Source organism: Chroicocephalus ridibundus, chromosome Z (assembly GCF_963924245.1).
Source record: "Chroicocephalus ridibundus chromosome Z, bChrRid1.1, whole genome shotgun sequence".
Taxonomy (NCBI): Eukaryota; Metazoa; Chordata; class Aves; order Charadriiformes; family Laridae; genus Chroicocephalus; species Chroicocephalus ridibundus.
The window spans coordinates 56,077,135-56,104,488 of record NC_086316.1 but is presented as its reverse complement, the minus strand read 5'-3'; the positions used below and the strand labels follow the sequence as shown (position 1 = coordinate 56,104,488).

Sequence of the window (27,354 nt, the reverse complement as noted above, 5' to 3'; positions counted from 1 at the left end):
ATGATCTGATGCTGCCAGTGTCTTCATCCAGGTAAGGAGTGGTTTTGGATGGTTCCATTAACAGTGTAAAGACTTACTGGGCCATGTTATTTCCTGTGTCCAGGAGATGTTACTGTGAATCATGGTACTGTCAGACTTTTGTTGCTTTCTGTTTGCAACAGAGTCAGTGCTCTTAAACTAGTGGTTTGAATGGGGCATTATGAGCGGGAGAACATACGAGGAAGAAAGTGAAAAAACCAAAGCAGCTAGGCCTCAATGATGCCTGCTTTATGGTGATGATGACAACAAAGTTCAATGTGCTAACGTCTGTTGGTTGCATGAGAAATCTGCTGAATGGTTTGTTGGAAAGGAGCTAGGACAGTGTTCGCATAGGAATATTAAGTGCATTGCAGTTTTCCGCAGTGTAATTTTTAAGTATTAAAATGTTTTTTATTTGTAGTGAAACTTCTAGTAGATGATGAGCTTTCAGTCTCGTAAATGATCTGGCAATTAGCATCATAGTGGGTTTCTGATTTAAAAAAGAACATACCTGCTTTTGTTGTGTATTTCCACAAGTGTTAAAATAAGTAGCTGTTAGCATGACAAAACACACTTGGCCTTTAGGAGGCAGTCATCTACAAATTGTACTCACTGTTTTTAAAAAAGTAATTGCTCTGAACTGGAATAACTTGATAAGACTTTTCAAAGTATTAAAAATGCCATTAATGAGATTGTGTATTAGGTAATTTAGTCAATTATAGAAATACCCTATAACCTCATAAACCACATCCATGCCTGTAGTAGATTTTTCGTCTGTGCCCATGTTACCCTTTTCTTTCCCTGCTGCAAACCCTTCGATTCATCTGAATTACGAACTTGCCCACCTGTTCCAGTCTTCCATTAATATTTTGTCTGTGTTTATTCAGTGTGTCATGTCGCTAGAGAGGACTTTTCCCTTTCTAGCCCAGGGTTCTTATCTCATAGAAACGCCACAAACAAATATTCTTCCTGGGTAGAGTCCACACCCCTTGCATTGGAAAGTCCATGCATGGAGAATGCAATCACAATTAGTGACTGGAACATCTGTCTGTTTCTACAGCTATGTAGTGACAAGTAGCTATTTTTATTTGAGGTGTGAATTGTAAAATCTTTCAGCTTCCTCTCCACCCACCCCCCCACCCCAAAAAAACCACCTAAAAACCAATCCGAAAACAACCCAAACCAACCTAAAATTTGGTACATTTGTTGCTTTGTGTAAACCTCTTGGAAAATATCTTTAGGTAGTCAAATGATTGGAGGCATCAAAATCCAATTTCCACATAATTTTATCAGCAGCAATAGGTATTTTTTTCCTTTGAAAACCATCCAGCACTTGACAGATTGAAACTCGTGAGGGAATTAGTCCAGATATTATACTTTCTTCAGAGTCAGATGTCAGAGAACTTCCAAAATGAAGAGGGCTGGAAAGGTCTGAAACAGGTAAATTTCTGCTTTAGTGCAGCCATTTGAATGTGATGAGTTAAATTCTGCAAAGCACCAGGATAGTGAGGGTCTTGGGACAACAAGAAAAAAAGCGTTTGAAGAGGAAGCAGCGTCAGGCAAGTCTTTGAATGGTAAAGTGATAGGCCATGAGGCTTCAATGTGTTTGAAGATCAGGTTTTGAGCAAGTGAGGCTGTTAGCTGTGGCCTGCTATAGTATCGCTGGTGCTCCTGGAAGGCTCTTTTGGGGGGGGGGGCGCTTCAGTCCAGAAGTGATTGACAAGTTCTGGGCCGTGTACGGACTGCTTGTGGTTCTCGACTGCAGCAGCTCACAGTGGAAAAGTTCTTGTTCTCATTTTTGGCTATTGTGCTGCTTATCCACTGGAGTGCTCAGTGCTTATTCAGTGTTCGTTAATTCCCTGCTCCCTCTGCCATGGGCAATATGGTGAGTTTTGTTCTGTAGTTTTCAGAATGCACATTTGAATTTATGTATGACACACATGGTCACACAGCCCGTCTTTCCAAATTCCTGGCTAGCACTTTCTCATTGCCCTTTTTTTTTTTTTTGGCGGGGGGGGCAGGGGTTGAGCTAGTGTTGACCTCAGAGAGAATATAAAAACGCGTTGTAAAGCATGCAATGTTTGCTTAGTTTGGAAGATACTATTTATGTTTTTAAAGTTTCTTTGCCTATATGAGTTGTCTAGTAAACAGTAAAAATTTGGGAAATCTGTGCATGGGGCAAGAATAGGTTGCTCTGAACAGGCACTCTTTAAGTCCCACTCGGTTTACAGCAGCTACTCACTGAATACAGGGCTCAAGGGAGAATTTATCTCCCTATGTTTACATCGTCTCTTTACGAGATTGTGTTTTTGCCTGTAGGTACTGTCCTGCAGGAGCCAAGGAAAGCTGACCAGAAAAGAGCATCCTGGGAGCACTGGAGATAATTCTCTGTAGAAGGGTTTTAGCTGTCAGGGTCACCTGCAAATCTGCTGGAGTTCATTACTGTTTAGAGGGGCCGAGGGACATCTGAAGTGTTTGCCTAATGCTTGCTATTATGTGAACTTTACCGCTGAGGAAATCTTAAGGATTTGAGTCTTGCTATGTCAAGTGCTAAATCGTCCCTTTTACTCAGCCTTCAAAAAGAAATGAAAGAGGGCATATGATTCTTGGAGCTTTTTTTATGTACCTTTGCTGATGGAAAAATGTCGGAGCTAATTGACTAATAATCAGTGGCACAGTGCTAGTTACACTGACCCTGAAAAAGGGAGCATGGAGTGGCTAGCATTGTCTTTACAAATCCATATGCAGTTCTCACCTAAGCTTAGTTGTAGAAGGCCAATAAGGATTTTCCTCTTGTCTTTGAAAGGCATGAGTTGTGGGAGCTTTATATAGCAGCTGATTGGCAGAATGGAAAGGCCTGGAAGAACTGGTGAAGGACTGAATGTTTATATTCCTTGTGGACTATGAGAAATAGGGCAGGATGCAATGCTTATTTAAGGCTGAGCTCTTAAATGAAAAAAGGTTGAGTTGTTAGGGGTGCTTCTTGGGGGATCAGGGCGGGTAAGGCTATTTGTTTTATTTAACTAGAGCTAAAATGAGTGAAGCATTTCGCTAAAGGTTTGATTTTCAAGGTGGCCTTACTTCCGTGTGACAAGGATCTGCTCCATTCTTCTAAAAAAAAAAAAACAAAACCAAAAACAAACAAACAAACAAACCAGAAAAACCTCTGCACTTGATGTAACTAATTATTGAGGCGTACAAATATGTACCATGCAGGTAAGGGAGAAAATTGTGTGTATGCCAAAATATAACCAAGACTAAATCAAAGCTGGGGTCAAGCTCAGAAGAAAAAGCCTCTTTGAAACACTGTTGTCCAATACCCAGTGTTGTGATATTTGTATGTGCATGTCAGCTGTGGTATTTGTATAACAACATTTCAAAATGGACGTGATTGTAAGTGATCTGTGTCTCTAATTATCACATCCAGCTGGATCTGGTTCTGTTGTCAATGGAAACAATAATGGAGAAACTGCATAAACTGAATTAATATGGACTAGAAGCTGCACCCTAGGTTGGTAACGAGTGCCAGCTATTTTGGAACAAATGTCAGTACTTTGGCTCTGACTTTGCCCATCCCATTTCTCATGGGAGGGTTGTTTTTTATTTGGACTCTTGAGTAAGTGGCAGGTGGATTGAGAGAAAAAAGTTGGCCTTCTTGGGAGTGGCGTGTCCTTCATTTGGCACGAGTTACTGTTCTGTCATCATTACATTACAAGCAAATCACTTAATTTCCCTTCTGGCAACTGCCTATGTGGGAATGGGCATAACAGCGCATAGCTAATGCACAACAATGATGACTGACTCACTGCAGCAAGAGAGCTTGTGTAAGTAGCTGGGACGTGATGGATGCATCATGTTTTGTTGTATTGTTTAGGACATGGTTGTCTCCATGATGATTGAAGCTTTTGTATAAATTCGGTCATAAAAAATTAAATGTTTTATAATGTTTCCAGCTTTAGGAAAATAAAAACAAGCTCAGAAAATGTAGTGTTCATGCAAGTGACAAAGAATTGTTAACCAAGCTACAAATACAGAAAAGTCCTGAGTCGGGAATATTTGTTACCAAACTCTTATCTGCTTCTTGTACTTGTTTCAGATTGGTAAAAACAGCTGGTGAGAGCTGTGGCTCTAGACCACACCAGCAAATTTGGCAAGTACCCGTTTGCTCAAGACAAAGCACAATTTTTATCAGAGGGCATTAGGTTGAATGCACGAACTTCGTTTTGGTAGGGCAGGTTCATGCAGTTAAAAGGGCAAGGGTTGCTGTAAGACCATGTCACTAGGAGTTAGGTCATGGTAGTGAAAATAATAAAGATGTTTCCTTCATTGCGGTGTACCATTAGTTGCATGAAGTGCAGAGGCTTTTTTGAGAAGAATGGAGCCAAGAATTGTCACAGTGAAGCAAGGCCATCTTAAGGATGGATTAAACCTTCAGTACCTTCAATACAAGGATTAAACCTTCAGTAACTCTCCTTGGAAAGGTCCTCCTTTCTGACATCTCACTGAGTAAATGTGCTGAGGTTGTCGCATCATTGTGTTCTTAATCTATGTAGTCCAAAATTTATTTTGCCCCTCCCTTGCCTTTTTGCATGGTGTTAGCTCTTAAAATGATGACAGGTTACTCCTTGCCCACAAACCTAACTGTCAGTTTACCTCCATTAGAGAAGTTGGTTTTAAAAGTATAAATTTTTATTTTTGCTCTCTCCAGAGAGCCTATTCAGAGGGCTTAGCATTAGGCCTGATCCAGCAGGAAACTGTTCACAGATTTCATGTGGCTGTGGATCAGGATGAATATGAGGACAGTCCAAAATAATGTTATGCCAGATATTTTTTCTGTTTTCAGATATATTTTCTATTTTCACAGTAATAGTTGGTAAATTCTCTCTACGGTAGTCTTGACTGAAACTATCGCTTTTAATGTACATTCAAGCTTTGTAAATAAAGAAAGCCTTCCAAATCTAACTTACGTATGTATCATAGTTAACAACTTCCACATACAAAACAATTTACCATGCACGTACATGTGACTTACTACAGTCAAATATGTACAAGAGTATGTGTAGTGCTACATAATTTTATGCATGGCTCTTTCACGCAGCAATAAAAAAAAGAAATCTTCCCATTTTAAATATGGGGATAAGTGTTTTACCTTTAACCACAGAAGTTAGCACCAAGGGCTTAGGTGGATGTGTGAAGCAACTTCTAACTTGCTGGTTTGCACCTGCTAACTATTTGTCTGAATGTAACTGTATAGTTATCATAAGGTGCTGCAATTCATAGTATCTTCAAATGCACATGAACTTTAATTAACACCTGTTTTCAATTTACTGCAAATAAATTCTTCACTGCTTATATTCTGTGATGTTAGAAGAGAGCAGGTTGGGAGAGATGGGAGGGATCTTTAATGTGACCTTGTTACTGGGTTTTGTTTTAGTTCTGTTCCTTTCCCAGCCTGCCACGTGAAATTAATTTGTCATTGTTACAAAATCTAGATTTCTATCTTTTTGGCCCTTGAAAATTGGGAGCGGTAATTCAGCCTTTTAAGTGTATCTTTCTCCTTCGTTACTCTCCTCCCATCCCAATTTCTGGTTTGTACAGAGATTAATTATTAAAACATTTTGGGTTGCAGGGAGGCTGTGTAGATTCAACAAATCAGAGCCTTGCTCTGCTCCTCATGACCCTTGGACAACGGGATGTTTCCAAAGTCCTGTTAGGACCTCTGTCTCCATATACGTAAGTTGTTTTGTTCAGTTTAATTACCCAGTCTTGTTTAATTCGCTAGTTTTATTGCACAGCTATTTTTTGTATATGGAAGACTGCCTGTGGCTGTGACTAGAACGACTTGTACCCGTTTTCAAATAAGATGGGTGGTGTAAGTTACTTAGTGTTTATTTCTACACATTAGAAGATGATTCCCTTACTGTTCTGTTATTCCTAGTTGTGAGAATTGCAGAGATGGGGTTTATTGTTGGTTCTTGGTTTGGATTGTATATGTACATTGGTTTGCTTTTTGTTGCCTGGCATACACTACTGTGTCTTCCTAGTGATCTCTCTGTAGCTGTGGCATTAAATGGCATGTTTCAAATGGCTAGCCAAACGCTAAAGCAGTGATTGTCCATAGGAAAGAGCATAAGAGTTCAATTCATGGAGCTATGTGCGACCCCAAAGCTTTAGCCCGGTGAGGCAGCAGATTTCTGTCTAGTCCTTCAGTCTCAATTTTTACTAAAGCTTTGTCTGTGGCTGGTAGTGGTTCAGAGGATAGAAAAAGACTAAATCTCTTAGATTCCTAGTTGCAACACACAGGTTAGGGGAAGGGCATCCAGTATCAAAATTTTTTCATTTACTTTATCAGACTTACAAGTGATTGACTAGATCACAGTTATTCCTGGAGACTGAGCAGTTTTCCTTTAATCAAATGGAGGGAGGGTTGTTTATCTGACAATGGCATCAAATGATAAGAATATGAACTGTCCTTTTTCGGTTATCATGGTACCGGTGCTGTATACGTGAAAGGTACAGTACTGTGATAACTGAAGAATGGTGGTGCCATCACATGAGAGCTAGAAATTGCCTAACTGGTATTCTCAACCCCTGCAAACCCCTGATATCTTGGAAACAACATCAGATTTTTGAGGGGAAGACAGGGAAGCCTTCCATTTCACAGGGGTAAAGTAATCCCCTGTAAACTATCCATGTGAAAGGCTTACAAAGAATAGATTACAAAGAGTAGATATCAGTATTTGAAGTGTACAGTTAAGCATGTGAAACAAACCAATCACTTGTCATTGTCTAGTCTTTTTTTGGGTTGGTTTCGTCCTTTTTTTTTGATGCTATGAAAATCACACAGGCGCACTAGTTTATTTTGTAAGCAGGCTGATTTCAAATGGGTGGATTGTCATTTCTTCAAAGCTAGGAGTGTGTGGCAGGGATGAAGGTCAGGAGCAGACATCCTGAAGCAACGTGTGTCACATGAGATCATAAAATCTGTGATTCTGTGAGAATCCATGACTCATCAGTCCTGCGAGGATCTACTCAGAGATCACTCCGCTCTCTGTGCAGCACCCCTGTGCCCTCACTAAGGCAGTGTATAAAGGGCTGGGATACTTGGCTCCCAAGCAACTCATTAGATGCACAGGCTTTTGAAGCAAATTGCGGTACTGTCGTGTTCCATTTCATTGCCCCTTTTTTTTCTTTCTTTGGGCTGTGACATCTCTGTATTTAACACTTTAACCCTGCAGAATCCGAAGCTATTTATAAGCCACGTTATGCTAGATTGGCTTCCCTATCTAGCACAATATAGCATGAATGTGACAGGTCAGCTGGTGGACGAGAGCACTGTGTGGGGACGTGGTGCTTTGGAATGCATCCATCACAATGAGGCGATGTCTCCCAGATCTGTGTGTTTCCATGGGAGACATCCTTTGTCCCCTCTAACGGCATGGAGCGGGCAATACCATGAGCTGGGCTATCCTGAGTGGCACTGGGGATGCCAGTCCCCAAAAGACCACTTGACCCGTGGCCGTCTGGATTCCTTCCTCTCATATTTTGTCAGAGCTTAAAATCAAATACAGGGTGAAATGTTGCCACCTCGTTCACAGAGATCAATAGTGCAGGACAGGCTAGCATGCCTGCAGGTGAGCTGGCAGGAGCCAGGGGTACATGAAGGAGAGTGGTGGTGGCCAGCAGCTGCAGGTTAGGGCTGGCTGTCCCCGGCAGGACGCAGGGGAGCAATACCGGGGCCGCTGGCACTGCCAGGCTGTGTCCTGCCCTATTCTCAGGGTAGTTGAGCTAAGAAGGCATTGCTGGGGCACAGGTCTTCTCTTGCACCGATCTGTGGCCCTGACAGTAAGCTTAAGACGTGTGAAGTGGTTGTGTACCTTTCGGTGTTGCTTAGCAGGCTTCTGGGAAAAGATAAAACTTAGACTTTTTCAATCTCCCCCACCCCGGCACTGTTGGTAATACAATGGGTTTTTTTATTTGAAAGCAGCTGGCCCTGAGGAAAACCTGTGTGGCTCATGTTGCTATACCCGGGGCTAAGGAAAAGTGTTCAGCTCTGCCTTGTTCTTACACACTGTGTTTAGACACACAGTCCAAATTTCCAGCAAAATAAAACTTCTCTGTACCTCTCGCCCCCTCCCTCAGTCCTCCAGTCTGTACGTGGCTGTTTGTGCAGCCTCCGCTATTATTAGAGGTGCAAACCTTACCCCACGCAACCCGTATCAGCCACAGGCTAATACAAACCCACCTTCTGCTGCACTTCTGTCTCATAGCCCTGCCTTTTCCCCCCCTTTCTCTCCGATTTCCAGGGCTCTTACCACTTGTGCTTCGACTGCTCTTAAATTCTCCCAGCATCCCCATGCAGTCTCCCCTTCGCTCCCACTCCTGTGAGCTTTTCCCGTGTACCTGGGGACTGTGGCAAAGCCCTCTTGCTTTTTTCTCACTCTGCCTTTATTCAAAAGGGAGAAGAGGTAGAGAAACACAGTAGCCCACATATGTGCAAAAGAGAGGTGCAGACTGAACTGGTCCCACCAACATGTTGCAGAATTTGCTGATTGGTTTTTAGGGTTTTTCCCCAAGCCTTGGGCGCCACACTGCCACTGGCATTTGCAGAGTTTATTCCGTGCCCTCCTTGCAGTTCAGCACACCGCTCCTGCTGTTTTGGGCTGAGCTGCTTTCTTGTCACACTGCCAGAGCTCTGGGAAAGGACCCAGCTAAGGAGGAGGCTGGTACAAGAGCTTGTTGTCTGTCAGCTTTACTGAAGCATTTGTGCCAACACATGCCCATTTGCCTATTATAGCAGCAACCAAAAACCTTGCAGCTAGGGAGCCATGGAAGAGAAGGTGCTTTTCAGTTCTTCCTTTCAACTGTTAATACATTTGAGAAATGAGAGAGCTGGTGTCTGTGGCGAGGCCGGTTACAAGCCCAGGAAGGTGAGGTAGAAAGATGTACATAGCATGGGAACCCATCTGCCCACATTCACCTTGCAGAAGAACTCCTCCCAGATCTTGCTAAGCGCAGACCAGCGTGTAGGTAACAGCAGCCTCTCTTTCTCTGGCTCCTGCTGTTTCCCTCCTCTCCCTGTGCACATACCGGAGCGCAGGAGCAGCAGCATGCCCAGCTGACGTGGATAAGGCAACTCTTGCTCCTGCAACTCTCATTGTGCTTATTCACAAATTCTGTGAATAGGAGCTGCCAGGAGGCTTTCAGGGGCCTCATCATGTTGCAGTGGGGACAGTCCTACCCTGCAGGTCTCCTGCTTCCCATTTTGTGGGTACTTTCTCTTGATTTGGTGTAATGATGTAAGTGTGATTAGCTTGTGATTATGCTGTCAGCATGCAGATCAGGGGCTTTTTCCAGATCAGCAGACAAACAAATGTGTGGACTGGATGTGCATATTCCCTTTCTTTAAAGGTTAAACTTAACCTAAGAAGAGCACATACCAACTGCTGCAGATTAAACCTTAATTCAAGACTGCAGACTTGCTTGTGGCCATGACTGGAAGAAACCAGACTTCTGTCAGGAGCAATTACCAATTTTATATTTGTAGCCTCTTGGTGTAATTGCTTGTTCCTTGTTTTGGGGATGTCAGCAGGAATGTTTTCTTGGCTGTTTTTGGTTTTGTTCTTTTCTTTTTATACTTTTCAGTAGTTTTTCCTGTCATTCGCCCTCCAGTCAGTGTGCATTTAGGAGCACTGTGGCTTTTTAGTCTCTTCGTGCCTCTCATTCTAAAATGATGACAAGAAAATTACTTTTTTTTTTCTGAAAATCAGGAGAGAAAACAGGAAGAATTCTGAGTCCAAATGTCATTCTGATGAAACATTTAACTAAGAAGTGGGCAAGTTAGTAATACAAATCAAACGTGTTTTAGGATCTGATGTCTCTTTTTAAAGTAAAGGTTTTAAAGTATGCACCCAAGGCAGCCTCTTGGCTAACTCTGTTTATCTTTTATTTCTGTTTTAAAAATTGGGAGAGGGCGGAGGAGTACCACAGGTTGGTACTCAGTATCATGAGTAAGTGACTTTGCCTGGCTACATCTCTTCCTTCTCCTTTCTTTCTGCTGCCCTCACCATTTCGTCTTGCTATGTTACCAGGCATTCCTCCTCTCTCAGCTCATACAGAGTGCATTGGTTTCGGTAGGGGTCACTAGCCACTTCCACAACACAAGTGGGAAGAATGTAGACTTGTTTCTCTGTACTAAGCTATATTTTCATGTCCTATTCACTGCTGTTGTTGCTGGAATTAGCCTTAGTACATAGTGCTAACGATCTTGTGTTTTGTTTCTTAAACGCTGTTGTTTTCTCTCCCTCAGAATTGAGTTTCTCCGACACCTGAGAAGCTTCTTCCAGATCATGTTTAAAATTGAAACAAAGACCCCTGAGGAAGAGCACATGGGCGGGGAGAAAGTCTTAATGACATGTGTTGGCGTTGGATTTTCCAACCTTAGCAAAACTATAAGATAAGAAGCATCCACAGACTTCATGAAATGGGGTGACAAAAACCAGTTCAAAGATCTGATAAAACCTGCTTTTCCCTGTGCTTGTTCTGGCACAGGGAAACCAGTGATGATTCCAGTGCAGAGGTACCCAAGCTTGCTGCATGTAAACAATAAAGCTGACTTTATGCTGCTTAGACCTGTGCTGTTTATAAATGCCATGCCAGTATTCTGTGCTGCACGGAATGTCTGGCTGGAGCCTCAGCTGGCTTGGGACTCTCTGCACTGTATTCCACTGCAAGGGACACAAGTGCCTCTTATGTCCCTCTGCCCTCAAGCCTCAATGCAGTGGGTGCTCTAGTTCTGTGTATCTACAGACTTCTCTTAGATTCTTCTGAAAGGTTTAGATAGAGACGGAAAAACAAGAATGACTAAAATGAGCTTTGCAGTGCAAAACAAATGATCATAACAGAAACATTAAATTCTTGAGGTAATTGCAGAGACAATATTGGCATGGAAGTAAAAGTAAAGGTGTGATGATAACTTTTTTTTTTTGTTTATACGTTGCATGTGTTCAGAATTTGTCAAATGCTTCACTCTGCTTACATTGATGAAATTACAGTTTCATAGGAAGAAAAAAAATCTGTCTTAATCTTCCTTGATGTTAAACTAATGCAGAAGAGATCACAGCCTATACTGACTTGTTTTACCCTCCCCTGCAAAGATGGGCATGGGAAGAGAAACCTCCTTGACAGTTTTTGACTTATCACATATATTCTTTTTAGGTTTGTTTGGCATGCCACACATGACAGTTTGCAATTAGTTGTGAAAGGCGGCAAAAAAAGCTGTAGGTTTTGAGGGAGAAAAATACATTCAGTTATGCCGTCACGTTTTGTGCAGCTTTTCCCTTTTGAAAGAGGGGATAATGGTGTTATGGGCAGTGCTTGGATTGACAAGTACAGAAAGTTCCTACTGGGATATAAATATTTACCCAGGAAAGGCTTTCGGTAGACTCCAGGCAAACCTGTTCAAGTTAATGCTGAACTCATGACACAAGGAAAGAAATTTATACTTTACTTCAGACTACACTCGGTGTGTCTGGAGTAAAAATAAAACTATGTCAAAAGCTGGTATATATAGAGAGCAAATACTAGTGACTGTGTTATAATGGTCTTAGAAACTTTTATCTGATGCCACTGTAAAGTGGGCATTACCTCTGTAATATCAAAAATGTATATTGGACCCGAAAGGACTTTGACAAAAAGTTAGGTATTTGATTAGTGTTTTATTAACTATTACAGGCTGTGTGAGTCATTTTTGTACTGTACTTTGTTCTTGTTGCAATCTGTCTAAACATGTTTTTGAAAAATAAAGTATTTTTTCCTAAATAAGGTTTTATTTCCCTTTAAAACAAAACAAACAACAACAACAAAAAAAACCCAAAACTTTTCCCCCAGCCCTATTAAGATGGCATTTCACAAGATAAAGGGCTATTTTGAACCCATACATCAAAAGAACAGCTTTGGGAGTTGCCAGGGTGGGAGGAAGGGAGAGAGCAAGGCCCTTCTTATAATTTACTAGATTTCCAAAATTTGTTTTTCAGCTAAGGAGCCCCTAAATAAAACAGTAAAGTGGGAAATAAAATTGACTATATTTTTTAAATTTCAAGTTACATTGGGAAAAATAATGTGGGCAAGGAATAATGTACCTTCTCCCTTCTGTCATTTACACAATGAAAAGGCTATGACTCTCCAAATTAAATACCCTAATTACAGGTAGGCACCGATCCAAAAGGTGAAATGTACAAACTGAGATTAATAGCCAGATACAAGTTAGTAGCACAGCTCAGATTTCCAAAACTGGCCTAAGTGAAAAGTACTGTCACAACTTCAAAAATCAAAAGCTTTGTTATCTTTAAACTTTTAAAGCTCTGAACTTTGAAGCTGTGACAGCTTTTTCCAAATGTTCCAGTTGCACCAAATGTAGAAAGGGCAATGTGTTGCCCAGGTAGCAGATTCTTTAGCAATAGAGTAATTATGTCATAAAATTACCGCTGCTTAACTAAACCTCAGTGTTAAAGTTAGACTGCTAACCCTCAGCCCTGCTGCAAATTGCATACCTTTACAGCACAACGCTTGCTATGACTCAGAATTGCTTGTTGCTTTACAGAGGAAAAAGATAGGTACGTGAAAGGAATATGTTTTTCCAGAGCAGCCAGTCTCTGGAGGAACAGGAACGATTCCAGAAGAGGTTTTAGGCAAGAGCTTTCTTAAAATTGTTTGACCTTCACATTCTGTGAAAAAAACTATTAGGGAATCCTGCAGATAAAAACTATTTGTTTATCACTAGAACAGTGATTAACACCTGTTTTGGTGGACTGATCCCACAAGCAGTAAGATTTTAGAGCTGGACAGACAAAATTAATTTTTGGTGAACACAATTCATACTCTTTGCAGCCACAGACTTTATGGTAAGGATCATAGTTACTAGGAGATTCATCTTTCATTTTAGTCCATCATGCCAGATTTAATACTCAGATAACTTGCATTTGAACTGATTAGCCATTTGTGAATAATCTTTGAGCTATCCCTCAGCAACTTAGTTAATCCCTTTGGTTGAACAACTGGTAAGTGCAAGGTCCCACACCTGGGTCATGGCAGTCCCAGGCACAAATACAGGCTGGGCGGAGAATGGCTTGAGAGCAGCTCTGAGGAGAAGGACTCGGGGGTGCTGGTGGATGAGAAGCTCAACATGAGCCAGCAATGCGCGCTTGCAGCCCAGAAAGCCAACCACATCCTGGGCCACATCAGAAGAAGCGTGGCCAGCAGGTCGAGGGAGGTGATTCTGCCCCTCTACTCTGCTCTGGTGAGACCCCACCTGGAGTACTGCATCCAGCTCTGCGAGTCCCCAACACAAGAAGGAATGGACCTGTTGGAATGGGTCCAGCAGAGGGCCACGAAGATGGTCAGAGGGCTGGAGCACCTCTGCTATGAGGACAGGCTGAGAGAGTTGGGGTTGTTCAGCCTGGAGAAGAGAAGGCTCCGGGGGGACCTTATAGCAGCCTCCCAGTACCTAAAGGGGGACTACAGGAAAGATGGGGAGGGACTTTTTATCAGCGAGTGTAGTGATAGGACACGGAGTAATGGCCTCAAACTGAAAGGGGGTGGATTTAGTTTGGATATCAGGAAGAAATTCTTTACTGTGAGGGTAGTGAGGCAGTGGCACAGGTTGCCCAGAGAAGCTGTGAATGCCCCATCCCTGGCAGTGTTCAAGGCCAGGCTGGATGGGGCTTTGAGCAGCCTGGTCGAGTGGTTGGTGTCCCTGCCCATGGCAGGGGGGTGGAACTAGATGGTCTTTAAGGTCCCTTCCAACCTGAACCATTCTGTGATTCTATGATAATAGCCTTCTGCTGTAATTGGAAACTTCTCTGCTTACAGAAAACTTTAAGGCTGAACCTATGGAGGCAGAGATGTGGGAGGGGACTAATCAACAGAATTAATGTTGTAATGTGCATTTTAATTGCAATAATCTTAACATATGGGGAGAGGGTGAAGAATGCACAGAAAAATGGTTTGGGGGAAAACACCTCATTAAATGGAGAATCTTTTCCTTTGAACTTGCCTAGCAGGAAGGGCAGCGTGCTACAGTGGTGATGTAAGAAGTTATTTTCAAAATTGCCTTTACCTTGCACCCACTTTTGTAGTATCTGTTGTCAAAGTCTTACATTTCTAAGCTGTGATCTTAACTTGACTGCACCTTCTGTGGTTCCATCATGAAATTCACGTTAGCTTGCTGTAGGACAGGTTCTGGAGTAGTAGAGATTATGCTGAAGGTGAAATTGCTTCAGCCCAAGCCAGTGCACTTTACTGAAGGCACAGGGCTAGAAGCCAGTGCCAGAACCGTCTGGGGAAGCACACAGTAGGGAAGTCAGCTAGGCCGTTTTGGCAAGTACATGGCTGTCTTGGATAACGTTTTCCAAATGGTGATTATGCGACTGCCAGAGCATAGATGCTCTCTCTCCTCTTTTCGTTCCCCACAGGTGATATTATGAGTCAAATGGATTTTGTTTCAAGCCACTGAGGCATAATTCTGCTGCTTGCAAGCTCTGACATTCGTGTCCCTGTTTTTCAATCATGGTCCTGAGAGACAGCAACAGGAGGAAAAAAAAAAAACAGAAAAGTACCAGCTTTCAAGAGGCATAATTTTCTCTGTTTCTTTCTCATTTTTTGATGTTGTATGGCCATCTCCACAGTTTTATTTTGTATGTCTGAGGAAAGCATTTCTATTTAGTCTAGATCCTAGGGGATACCAAGTGAGACATGCAGCTGTGTCAGGGCAGCTCTAAATAAAAGAAAAAGATGGAAGGGGCATCTTTTACAGCTACTGCTTAGGTCTTAGTAAGCCCTGTCTTAAAAGATCATTGTTGTTGGGATATGTACAGTTTTCCTTGTGTCTGCTCTGGGAGCAGCACTGACAAGCTCTGAAAAACACCGATTACTTGTCAGTGTGAAGGGTAAAAAAGACAGAAAGTCCTGCAGGGAAGAGAGTGTGTGGGTTGAACTCTGCAGTGGGAGCATTGTTACGTGTAATGAAAGTAAGTCATGCACTGCGTCAGAGCATCACAATGTCCAAATAGCACTTGTGCTACATAAAGTTAAGTTTTGACATTGTTATAAGACAGATTTCATTGGGATGAGTTGTAGTATATCTGTAGCAAGAGATGTTTGGTGTGAGTGCTAATCTTTCTTCTGGAACAGTAAGATTATTACATATACACACACCAAGAAGAGTGTCCATACCTATATTCCCTGTGTACTACAGAGTATAGAAACAACTGTGCTTGTGGAGGTAGCAATAAGGAGACGCAGAGAGAAAATGTTTTCTTACAAACTGGTATTGATCAAGGGTATAACCCCAAGAAAACAATGACCAAAAGCAACTCTCTACCTCAGGGTGAACAGTGGCTGGGAGCCCACGGGAGCGAAGCGGCCAGGAGCCTGCCACTGCTGGCAACTGTGCAGCTATTGAGGGGTGGCCCGTGGTGCACACCGGGGTAGACTGGTGTCTTTGTACATTTGCTGTGATGCTGTACATCTGCCAGATTGTCCACACTCGCCCCACTCTTCTCTGTACGGGTTTGGTCACGCTTCCCTGGCAGCCTCCACTGTACTGTTCACACGACAAACATCAGTATTCCTGTAACGTGGTGAAAATCTGTTGGGTCCTTGTGGATGTGAGGTACACAGTGTTTAACTATGGATGAGCTAGTAGGACTGCGGTCTTGATTCCAGCAATCATCACCACATGTCAGTGACACATGCCATTACACAAAATGTGACGGGCTCAGTAGTGCACCTGTCTTTGCAGGCGGCATCAGGAGTCACACCACTTGAGGACAAATGTCTTGCTCCATCTTACCTTGCTTCTAACTTGCAACCACTCTGCTCCTTGGAAGTTACTTACACTTTTTCCAATCTTAAACTGTCTCCATGGATAAGAAAAGAGTTGCTTTAGCCAGTGATGAATGTAGATATATTCTGTAAAGTAAAACAGTGGTTCTGAATGGTCATCCCTCAGCATCATCAGGGCAGACAATTCTCTTCCACGTGTCTGGAAATGTAGTTTTGATCAGATATAGAACACTATGCATCTGCAACCTGGGTCTAAATCAAAATATGCGTGAGTTTTGATTATTTATTCTCTTTTTTTTTTTTTTTTTTAAATTAACCAAAGTGGAAAAAAAAGAGGAAAAAAACCCCACCTTGTGGGGATTGGCTTGTTTGTGTGTCAGCATTAAGAAGGTGCCTGATTCAGTAAGTCTTCCTCAAAGATTTGTTTAAGTATGCATTTAGAAACACATCTAGAGATTCAGAATGTGTCTGCGGGAAAGAGTTTCTACTGCAGAAAGTTTTTGAGCACTGATTGTAAAAATCTACTTCGTAATTCATGCCACAAGTGTATTATCCACTATTTTCATCTTGTCCTTTGTGACTTAAATAATGTATGTAATGTACTTTCAAAGAAAACATCCACAATAAATCAGGGCTAAGAAAGACAGCCTAGAAAATGTTATTCCTGTTTCGTTCGGAAATGTGTTTGTCAGGTTGTTAATAAAAATACTGTTTCCGTAGCCTTCACTATTAATGTCAGTAGTGAGTTCTCCCTTAAAATAGTGTCAAGATCTTGACCTAGTCTTTTCTGAGCAATGATGTATGGATTCGAAGTGAAGAAGAGCTGATTTGAAAAGATCTGGCTTTTTCCATGGTATGCAGAGCATCTCAGAAGAACAGGCACAGGCTCCTTAACAGATTCTTACTTAACAAGAGGGTGATGAGGGGGAGGGTAAGCTAATGATACACCATCTGAGGCTGGCCTTCTCCCAGGAAGAATGTGGCAGCTGCCTATTCTGAATATGTTTTCTTCTTAATTTTCAGTTTCGAAATACAAATAAAGAATGAACATCTGTTTCAGCTTGCAGAGTTAAATAAGCATTGTACGCAGATGGCTTTTAAGACTTGATATTTATGGTAAGAAGCGTTTGTGAAAAGAGGGTGTAACTAATAACCAAGGAGACGGATATTACAGAATCCCATTACCCTTCTTTTCCCTCCCTCGGCCCACAAGTTTACACAGAAAAGGGCAATTTGGTCAGAAATTGCTGAGAAGCTGTTGAGACATTGTGAGGAAAATATAGGAAAATATCAAAATCCTCACGCCCCTGACTGAAACACAGAGTATAAAACTTAACCATGCTTATCTTCGTGGCATTTTCTTCACTGACCCAGCTTTCGAAGAAAGAGCTGCTATGCAAGAACTTGACTGAAACATCTGTTTTCACACCTTTTCAGACTTCAGTAAAATCTCTCATTGATTCCCTCTTGCCTTTGCCTTCCCCAGGCAAGAACAATGCTATTAATTAGTAAACTACTTGAATTGTTTTTGCCAAATCATAGGCATACAAATATAAAAAGGTGCATTGTTTGCACTCACGTAATGAAATTCTTGGCTTTATGGGATTTTATCCTCTGTTCCAAAGTTTGTGTTTTTGAGAACTGCCTTTGTGCCTAAGGTACAGAAAAATGAAGTGACTCATTTGTATCCCACAGGGAGCTGGACTAGAAAATATCAAGATCCACATGTTCTCAGGTCTGTGCAAACATTTTCGTCACCCTATGAGGGCTATAGGCATGTTGTGGCTTTGCAAGCCCAATCTCCCAACCTTATTTCTGCTTTTTTTCCCCCTGTTTTTGTCTGTTTGTTTTGTTCATAGGATTTGTTTGGGTTATTTTGTCTACATCAGATTCTTGTAAAGACTAAACCTGGCCATTTTTACTTGAGAAAGATTTCCTTTGTGGTACAACCCTTTCTCTGCAGATCTGTTCTCCCTCCTCGTGTTAGCTCCATGGCCCTTCCGCTGTCGTACGAGCTGGAAGAACAGCCCCCACCACACTGCTGTGGTGTTCTGAGCTGCTGGATCATTTCCCTTCTCTGTTCCCTGGCATGTACATGGAATTCTCTGCAGGCTCTCTCCCTGGCCACTCACCCCCTCTCTTTTGTCCAGCCTCACTGCAGGGACTTTCATCCAGGGTTTATAAAACAGAAAAGCGAATAGATACACTGGAGTTCTTCTAACTAAATATGCCCTAGTAGTCCCTGCTGTGGAAACAAAGCATTGTCCTTATCTCTTCTATCTCAGCGGTGTCCTTGCAGGCTTGCCATCCTGAAATCAGAGAGTTTAGGACCAAGAGGGTTGCTAATCACGCAGAGTCTGACCTCCTGTATATCAGTATGTTCTTCCTCCTTCAAGGGAAATGACAATTTTCAGAAGAGCCCACAGACTTCACCAGAAAACTGAGACATGGTATTTCCATTACACAGTTCCGTGAATTTGTTCTAGCATTTAATCACTTGCTATTTAAAAATAAGTACTTACTTGTCTTGGTCATCTTTCAGCCCCTGGTCCTTACAGCGCTAGACAGGCCTGTGGGATCCAGTGTGTTTCCACCCCACGAGTAACACATGAAAGACCTCAAAGGAAAAAGATTTCTTCTTTGGGATCAGAAAGCCTTAACTGACACACAGAGGAAAACTAATGGCCTTCTAGCTGAATCCTTCGACATTTAAAGTGGAGCAAGAGAACGAACTACTTACTAACACTGAAAATCAAAGTTTCTTCCTGATTGGCATTACAATGTATGAGCTGCTTTAAAACTGGTGTCACATCATGCTACTAAAGGGACAATGAGCATGCTCTTATAAAGTCCTGGAGCCATGGGTTGCACAAGAGGAAATCTTGACGTACAGCTCCACTCTTGTGAAGCTGAAAGACTGTATTCTTTTAGGACCCTCTGTTGAGGAAGCAGACCTTGTATCGTTTACTTAGCATACTGTGGGGTTTTCTCTCATTAACCTTCCACTGGTGAAAGCCCTGACTCTGTTTCATTATGTAAGGCGTCCACCACTGCTACTACAAAGACTATTTCCAGCACAAAGACAGCGTTGCCTTAAGAGCAGGAGTTCTGGGGACTAGATACTACTTTTTAGCTCCTTGCTTTTCAGAGAAACAGGGAGGGGAATACAAATTAGAAAAATGTAGGGGAAATGTCACAGAGATACAAAAGCACACAATAGAAAAAATGAATGTAACAGTGCTAGCGTTTCAATTATCTCCTTATATTTTAAATTTTTAAAACTATTATAAAATATTGTTCTTTATCCCACTAACATTTTATAGGGAATAAAAAAAAAATTCACAACCTTTGCCAGAATACTTCTGCAGCACTAACTCATGTGACAAACCAAGAAATGCAGATGCTAAGGATTTCAATGCTGCATTGAAATGCTGCATCTCACCCACCGCTCTCATGACAATCTGCTCCTGCTGGTGTTACTGCAGCTGCTTGCCAAATACTGAAGCTGCATGTGTGGCATAGTATGTCAGTTCCACTTTTCGGGGGAAGCAGAAAAGTGGCAGTTCCAAGTAAAAACAGCCTCCCTTTCAATCTTTTCAGTTTGCTTCCGCTACCATTTACTGAACAGTAGCCCACTCGTAGATCAGTAGAATATTTATTTCTGTTGCCTACTGCAGAACCTATTCTGCACAGACTGGCTCCCCATTTTCACGATTTCTGCTGACCCAAAATATCTCCAGGTGGGTTTGCCGGTAGCTGTAGGCTTTCCACTGATGGCTGAGTTGGTCGTGTAGCAGCAGAGGGAAGCAGAAGACACTAAACCATGAGGGATGGGCTCACACGGCTCACCTCAGAGGACCAGGCTTGCTCCCTGGGCTGAGCTGTGTCAGAGGCGGCGCCAGGGCTGCAGGGTATTGCTGTGGCTCCTCTGGTCCCAGGAATGCCAGGTTCAACAGGGCTTGGCACTGGACAGGGCATTTAGTAAAAAAACAATGAAAAGGAGCTTTCCTTCATTTCAGTGGATGAGAACTAGTTGTACTCTTTCAAGCAATTAGGTAAACGCTTTTAATTGGTTTAGTTCTTCACATGAAATTTACCTTGGGAATGACCTGTTTTGAAGCTATTCCCTGTGAAGACCAAACCAATTTAACTACTGTTTCTGCCTCCTGTGCAACCACCTCAGCGATGTCTTTTATAACCCCACAGGAGGCAGGCCAGGAAGCTTGATGGCTGGTGAGACGTATCCCTTTCCCTAAGGGAGAACTTTCACGCTTTATTTTGCATGTTGGCCTCGGTGTGAGGGAGAACACTTGCAGGAACTGCTTATCTAAAAACATTCCTCCTCCAAGAAGAGTAGTTTGTGGAAGCTATTTCTGGATCCTGAAATGCTCTCTCTGAGAGCTCCAATATGTGGTTTATTTCCATTACACCACAGACAGTGGAATGAGGAACCAATGTTTTTAAATGTAATAGTTGCTGGGTACCGTTTTTTTTTGGAAATAGGAAATGAAAACAGCTGAATTTTATTTATTGTTTTAACTACAAAGAAAAGACCTAACCAATGTGACTGGAATTCAAAAATTCCTATGCAGAAAAAGAAAAGCAACTGACATGGGGTTGATGTTGTTTGTGTTAAAGTAATTCCACAGGAAGAGTGAAAGTTACCAGTTAATTAAAATTATGTAGAGTATGACATCACAATTACTTAATTAAAAAAAAAAAAAAAAGCGGCGTTACCCAAGCGATGGCTTGTGGGACAGACCTCTCTCTTTATAAGAAGTGCCTCTTAGGTGGTTTGCACAGGTACCTAGCAGGGACCTTTTTGAATCCAGGCAGGGAGATTTACTTCTTTGTGCAATCCCTGTGCTTCTGCTAGTTTTAACTAAAATTGGCCAAAAGATTCAAAAGCAAACCAGCCATGCTAAAGATACTTATTAATTTATTTTTAACCTAAAATGTGTTGATGTTAGAGTTCTGTCAGTGTGCACATTTGATACCAACATTGACATTTAGATGCTTCCTGCAGTAACGTGCTTTTCCAGAAATATTGTAAAGCAAAGCGTCTCATACTGACTCTCATTTGAGCAATAATTACTTAGCACTTTTGAAAAATCAGCACAAGGCATATTTTTGTAATTTTATTTCAAACTGAAATATTTTAAATATTTCTGATTTTAAATTAAACTCTGCGCATTCTCTTTCAGGACTGTGAATCAAAACACAAGTTGCTATTACTTTGTGCTACCCACCAAAAGTAAAACTGAATAGAAACAAAAATGAAACTCTGTCTCTTTGCTTCACTGTCTAATACCAAGATGAGAATACCAAGTGGAAAAATTAGCTACAAACCAATGAAATTGTTTCACTTTGAATTTACTGTAAGCAATTTGAAGAGTTTTAGGAGCAGTTCATAAAAGGTTCTTGTTCACATACTTATGTGTGTATTAAAGGTTCTTGCTTTTCAAGTCCCTGGCGACTGATGTGAATACAGTAGGCAGTTTCAAAAATGTACAAGATAAACTTGGTTCAGTTTTATGACCTTAACTTCCATATTGTATTCAAGTAGCCTAGTAATTGTATTGTAATCATAGATAAAAATGCAAAAAAAAATATTCAAAAATATCATTAAGGTTGAGCTCTCCAGTGAGGAAATTCCAAAATTTCAACAGTTGACCTTAAAGGGATTTAGTTACCCTGTTCTGTTGTCTTTTGTCTTTTTATTTTCTAGCTGTATCACACTCACATCCTGTCACACTGGCTAAGGCTGATTAAATTACACGAACCGATTAAATAATAATAATAAAAAACCAACCAAACAACAGGATAAGAAATTACTGACTGAAATGGATTTATATAAACATTAACTTTTGAAGCTTCCTGACTTTGAGAGAGAGATAAGTGTTGCCAAACAAGTTCAGGAAGGTTAACTGTCCATAATAATGCAAAACAAAAGCACCTTGACAGAGCTGCAGTTCATTGCATTTAAAATCGGATATCATTAATAAGTACATATTTAACGTCTAGAAACCTGAATTTTAAAAGTCTTCATCAGAAAAATCCTCATTCACTTTCCATCTAAGTGTCCGCAAATATCTTGAAACATAAGAAAAGAATCTAATATATGTACACGTGTGAAAATATCTATATCAAACAACAAACTTACTTTCCACAAACTGGTGCCAGGTCCACCCAAGTCATTATGCAGTTCTGAACACTGCACAGGATGAAGTCCTGAAGAAGGTATTTACAGGGACCTGGGCTGGAAACTCTTAATTCTGTATTAGAGTACTTCTGGTCAATTTCTGAGTCCCTTTAAATGTTTGGAAGCAGAAATATTAGTTTATGTATATGAGGGAAGTGGGCTGTTTCCCATGTTTGACTAATGTAAGAAAGGCTGAGGTGATTTTGCTTAGATTATTCAAAAGAAAAACAAAGCAAAACAAACAAACCCTGGTCCCTCCAAAATCTGCTACAGGAGGTTTTCAAGTCAGTAGACTTCCCTACTCCCAAGAGATTTTAAAATACTTTTTCGGAGGGAGTAATAATCTATTTTCCTGGTGATGAGTAGACCCAGGAAGGCACAGCTTTAGCTCCTCTTTATTATGAATATAAATACATTCCATTTGTGTAACAGTATAACCAAAACCCATACGAAATGACGTATCATTGTGTTTAGGCACCAGTTAAACACGGAGGACATCCCGCTCTAAAGATTAAACAGCCTTGGAGGAAAATACAACCAACCAAACCAAAACCTATGCAAGCAAAATTTGATTAGGAAATACAGCGTAACTCAATGGAGATCTATGCTGATGGACTCCAGAAGCAGCATCTGTATTGCAATCACCAGGAGTTTTGACTGCAGAGCCACTGGCAAACACTGCAAGCTGGGGTTTGCAGTGTCTACATTTCAAGGTTCTCCTTCAACTCAGGTTGCAGTATTATTAACTTTGCTTTGTTTCATTCCTTTAGCAGATTTTGTTAAGGAAGGAGAACCTCAGAGTTTTCTTACTGACTCTTTTCCTCACTGGATGGTGCTAGCACACGTTATCTGTTTACTCTGACACTAAGCAAAAAGTGGTTCCATTGTGCTTAGAGGGTCACAGAGTGACAGTAAATCTGTGGTTCCCTGTACCGTCATTTACACCAAGCCACTTCCCATTAGTGGACTGTATTTCAAAATTTATTTTCAAGAAGGTCTACAGTTAAGACAACTGCGTGCACTTACTTGCCTAGGCCTGCTTTTTCCAGCTGTTGGCTGCACACTAGCTTGTATCCTATAATAGGAGAAAGGCGCTGGTTCCTTAAAAGGAAATCCCATGCTGCTGCTCCGTTGTGACTCAACACACTTGGCAAGAAACGAATTTACTCCATCTCCAGATCGGATCCACACCAACCTGTGCTGAGCCACACGGATGAGAGGGTTCACAGGCCTGGAACATTTAATAGAGACATGGGCAGCGTGGAGATCAGTGTGGGCATTGCTGTTCACACGAGGCAATCAGCTTCATTAAAGACTAAAATAAAAAGATACTTAATATTTCTCTATTTGCAGAAAACCTATCAGAAACTATAGCCAGAATAACTCAATTTGAAAGATACAGATTAAAAGCTTATGCACTACACATGCTTGATTTGTGTATATGCTACCAATATAGGTAAGCAATACAGCAATACCACTACGTTGTCTTTTTTTAATCCAAATTTTATTGCCGCTGCACAGCCGGCATGCACACCCCCATCACACAAACCAAGAATCTGTCAGGTAGAGCACTATTTCTGATCACTGTAGGCTACAAAGCGGACTTCTTCACTGTTTTCTCCTTGTAACTGCATGGAGAGAATCCCAGAGAGCTGTTGGGAAGCGGCAGCTTACCCAGGCCCTGGGGAGCGCCATGGAAGGGAAATGGGCGGTTACAGATACAGAGGAGGGGGAGAGCATAATCTGATTTTATTCCTCTCTGTTTTATAGAAGCCCTTGTACTGCATTAGTCATTGTAGTGTCTGAGTGCTTTCCAGTTGCTCAGCAATTGAACTGGTGCCTGTTCTGGTGGGGTTTTTTTCTGTGTTGCTTTGGGGTTTTTTTCAAATTTTCGCTCTGGGATTGCTGTATGATGCAGCCTGATCGAGAACACGGTGGGGCTGTTAGACAAAGTGGGGTCAAAGAAGTGCATCTTCCACCAGGAGCAGTGTTCAGGGCAGAATTTAGTGTCTGGGGAGGAACATTTTTCATCCTTAGGTATATGCTCCCAGGTACCTATATATACCTATATGGGTATATGGTACATGTCTTTGCAGAAATGCATCATGGTGGTTTTTTAGGTGCTCTCTACTGTCTCTCAGAGGAATGGTTATCAAGTGAATGTCTAGAAGGGAACGAACTTATACTTGCCGTTGGAACCCTCAAAGCCAAGAGGTGGCTCTCCTCCCTATTTTTTTTTTTTCCTCAAAGTGGGTGAATTAGAAGTGTGTCCTTTCGGGAGCTGAATCATATGCAAACCTGTATTTGCAGGTGCTTGTTCCTCTTTTCTCCTCCAGGAAGGAGGTATTCAGTCACATCACCCAAGGAAACAGGCTTCAGAGAATTATTACAAATAATGAAAAAGTTTCTTTCAAGAGCGTTCTTTGTGCCATATATTTAAAGAAAAAGCACCTTTTTTTAACCAAAATATGTTTTTCTCGAAGGCTGGGCCTACACAAAGAGGAAAAAAACTATTACAACATATATACTTATCTTTAAAGAGTAAGAATTTTACATCCTACTCCAAAAGCAGAAGGAAAAGTGAACTACGTGCAGTCTGACTTCATAGATTTGACTTAAATAAGTAACTTCCTTAGTCTTGTTCCACTTTGTGAAGGCTTTGCAAATAATCCCCCCACCCTCAATACAGAACGTGCTTGGATTTTAATTTCATCTGAAAATGATAAATCTAAATCCAACTATGAGAATTTTTGAAGTAACTACAACAAAACTGCTTCTATCAGTTTTAGTTCTTTGAATATGAAAATGAAACAAAACCTATTTCCTGGTCTGTATGCTGGTCTCAGAATTTAGAACACAGAAGTAATCAAGAAAGTAAAACTAAGCCTTTTGCACAGATGGCAAGTTTTGAATCTCTCTTTGAAAAGCAAACTCACTCTGAAGTTGCTACAACAGTTGTAAAAATCACATTTTGTGTATAATTACTGGTATTATTACCCATTATTTGGGGGTATGTTTACTAAGTTTAGTGTTTTACACCCCTATTTAATTTAGGGTTCTGTGGTTATGCCTGTGTTACTATACCCCACACATATTTGTGTTTGCCATGGTGTGAACACATGAAATGAAATGTGTAAACAGGATGTAGATAAGTGATAATTCAGTACTTTTCAGTTCCCCCATGTCACAGGCTGACACTTGTACATACAAATGTATGGAGACTGTGTATTCTCATTTAGCAAAGAAAAACCAAAGGGGAGTTTTTACATGGTAAGAAGATGCAAATCTGAGATGCTGACAGGGTTTGGGTGCAGATGCCTTTTAAAGGACTTGTTAAAAATTAACAGAGTAGCACAAACACTGTTGAAAGTAATGAACAACCCTGAACAGGCTAGTGAAAAAGGATAATTCACAGGACAATAATGTTTCTTGCTATACTATGCTAAAATGTGTTTAAACTAATTATAAGAGAAGACAAATAGAAGTAAAAATGCCTGCTATCATTAGAAAAGCTGTAATGTTTGGAGTCCTAACGTAGACAGGACTTTCACAATCTCGTCAACTGATGGTGTGCTTTATCAGTCAAGATTTTGGCACGTTTTGCAGGTCCAACTAAAGCTGACCCTGACAAAATGTTGAACCTTAATCATATAAGGATTTCTCACCCATTTCAGTAAAATTCTTTGCATTTGCAGGGTTCTGTCCACAGAGATCTTGACGAGTCTTACATATGCAGTGAGCACAACCAACATAGTACGCTACTCTCCTAGCCTTTCAAGTGGTCTGGATACCGGTGGTATATTGGCTGATTATATTTGTGAGGCATCAGAACATTTTTATCTTGCATATTGTTTCCTTTCCCTGTTTGCAAGAAGTTTTCTATGTCGCTGCAGTACATGCTTGTGTGAGTTTTCCACATTGGAGCCTGGAGAGACATTAAAAATGAAAAGCAAATTATTAGAGGATGTAATAGCACAGAAACTTACAGTGAGATCGGGGACCATACTAGAAGAAAACATGCTGTAATTGACTTTAATTCAGAATCACCAGGTATTTTAAACAGCATGTTTAAGGAAACCAAATATGGAAAGCGATATATACACCAAGTTAAATTCTAGTTCTGAACTGGCCTAGATTTTGTTTTCTGTAATTTGACATTATATGACACAGGCATACTCTTCTTGTTTGCACAAACAGTAAAAAAACACACATAAGCCTGTAGAAATGACAGTAATAAGCTTGTCCTTAAAGAATGATACTTTTATTTCACACTAACAGATTGTTAGCTGACAGTTAACTGCTTGCTTTGAAATCACCAAAAGTTACAAGCATGAGTCTGTTGGTAGTTTTGAGACTCATCATCTATCAAACTTTTACATGGCTTTTTAGTTCTTCCCTGTCCCAACTTCTGTTCTTCCTTCGTCTCCTGGATAAAGACTTCACAGTACCTATTTGCAGATCAAATCCTCTAACGCTGGTGTTCTTTCGTTAACCTGCCTCCTCTTCAGGTCAGCAGTCAAGCTCTTTCTCCTTTTGCTTGTCTGTAACAGCCAGCCTAGTTCCAGAGCCTTCAGATGAAGCATGCTTACTTGGCATAGACAAGAAAATAAGGAACAAATGCATCACAGGAGAAGTTACAGAAAAGCGTACCTTTGCAAGGCTGGAATTGTGCAATAAATCCTGGGAGCTAGGACAGAACTAGCACACACACGCATTGCAGGAAAAAAACCAAACCACAGAAACTTGCGTTTTTTCCTTTAGCCCAGCTAATACACAGACTACTGTGAAGCAGGGCCACAGCGAAGATGCACTACTTTTGTTTACCACGGACGAAGGCGGCAAGATCCGTCCCTCAAACTCCTGCTGGCCGGTCCCAGGCCCTTTGCCTCACTTCAGCTCAGTTTTTACCTCACAGCGGCTCCCACTGGCGAGGGCGGACGGGAACTCGGGCGAGACAAGCAGCCCTTGTTCCACAGGGACCGGGGGAGGCGGGGAGTGGGCAGACAGCAGCAACCGCTCGCCCAGGAGCAGTTCCCCTTCCCGCAGCCCCGCACCCCTCCTGCCCTCCCGGCGCCGCACGGGGAGCCTGCCGCCGCCGTGGCCCAGCTGTTCCCTGCTTGCGCTGCGGGCAGCCCGCCGGGCCGATCACCGGCCCCTGGGAGGGTCCCCCTGGGGCGAGCGACATCCGGCTGCGGAGGTGGATGAGGGACTGGGGACGGCAGCGCTCCTCCCTGAGGGGAGCAGGGGGAGGTGGGGGTGGGGGTGGGCGCGTCTGTTGCCGCGCTCCGCCG

General features: G+C 41.7%; 1 protein-coding gene and 1 long non-coding RNA gene across 4 annotated transcripts in view; one reads left to right on the top strand and one right to left on the bottom strand.

Moving 5' to 3' along the window:
• The window catches only part of RCL1 (RNA terminal phosphate cyclase like 1), a 30,162-nt gene extending 16,656 nt beyond the window's left edge, over positions 1 to 13,506 (top strand). Inside the window, exons 8-9 of one of the 2 annotated variants that reach the window (XM_063319665.1) lie at positions 5,648 to 5,751; positions 10,328 to 13,506. In XM_063319665.1, coding sequence (XP_063175735.1) covers positions 5,648 to 5,751; positions 10,328 to 10,478 — 255 coding nt within the window. In that variant the 3' untranslated portion in view covers positions 10,479 to 13,506. The remainder of the gene's footprint in view (positions 1 to 5,647; positions 5,752 to 10,327) is intronic. The other variant, XM_063319664.1, reaches the window with a different exon arrangement.
• Positions 13,507 to 15,844: 2,338 nt separating this feature from the next.
• Positions 15,845 to 27,339, bottom strand: LOC134508291 (uncharacterized). 2 transcript variants are annotated; one of them, XR_010069029.1, is made up of 7 exons: positions 26,512 to 27,339; positions 25,729 to 25,988; positions 23,090 to 23,294; positions 22,025 to 22,171; positions 19,711 to 19,826; positions 18,384 to 18,478; positions 15,845 to 16,060 (listed from the first exon to the last, which is right to left on the bottom strand). It is a non-coding gene; the product is annotated as an uncharacterized LOC134508291 (long non-coding RNA). The 2 variants fall into 2 exon arrangements; XR_010069030.1 differs by lacking the exon at positions 22,025 to 22,171.
• Positions 27,340 to 27,354: the final 15 nt, after the last annotated feature.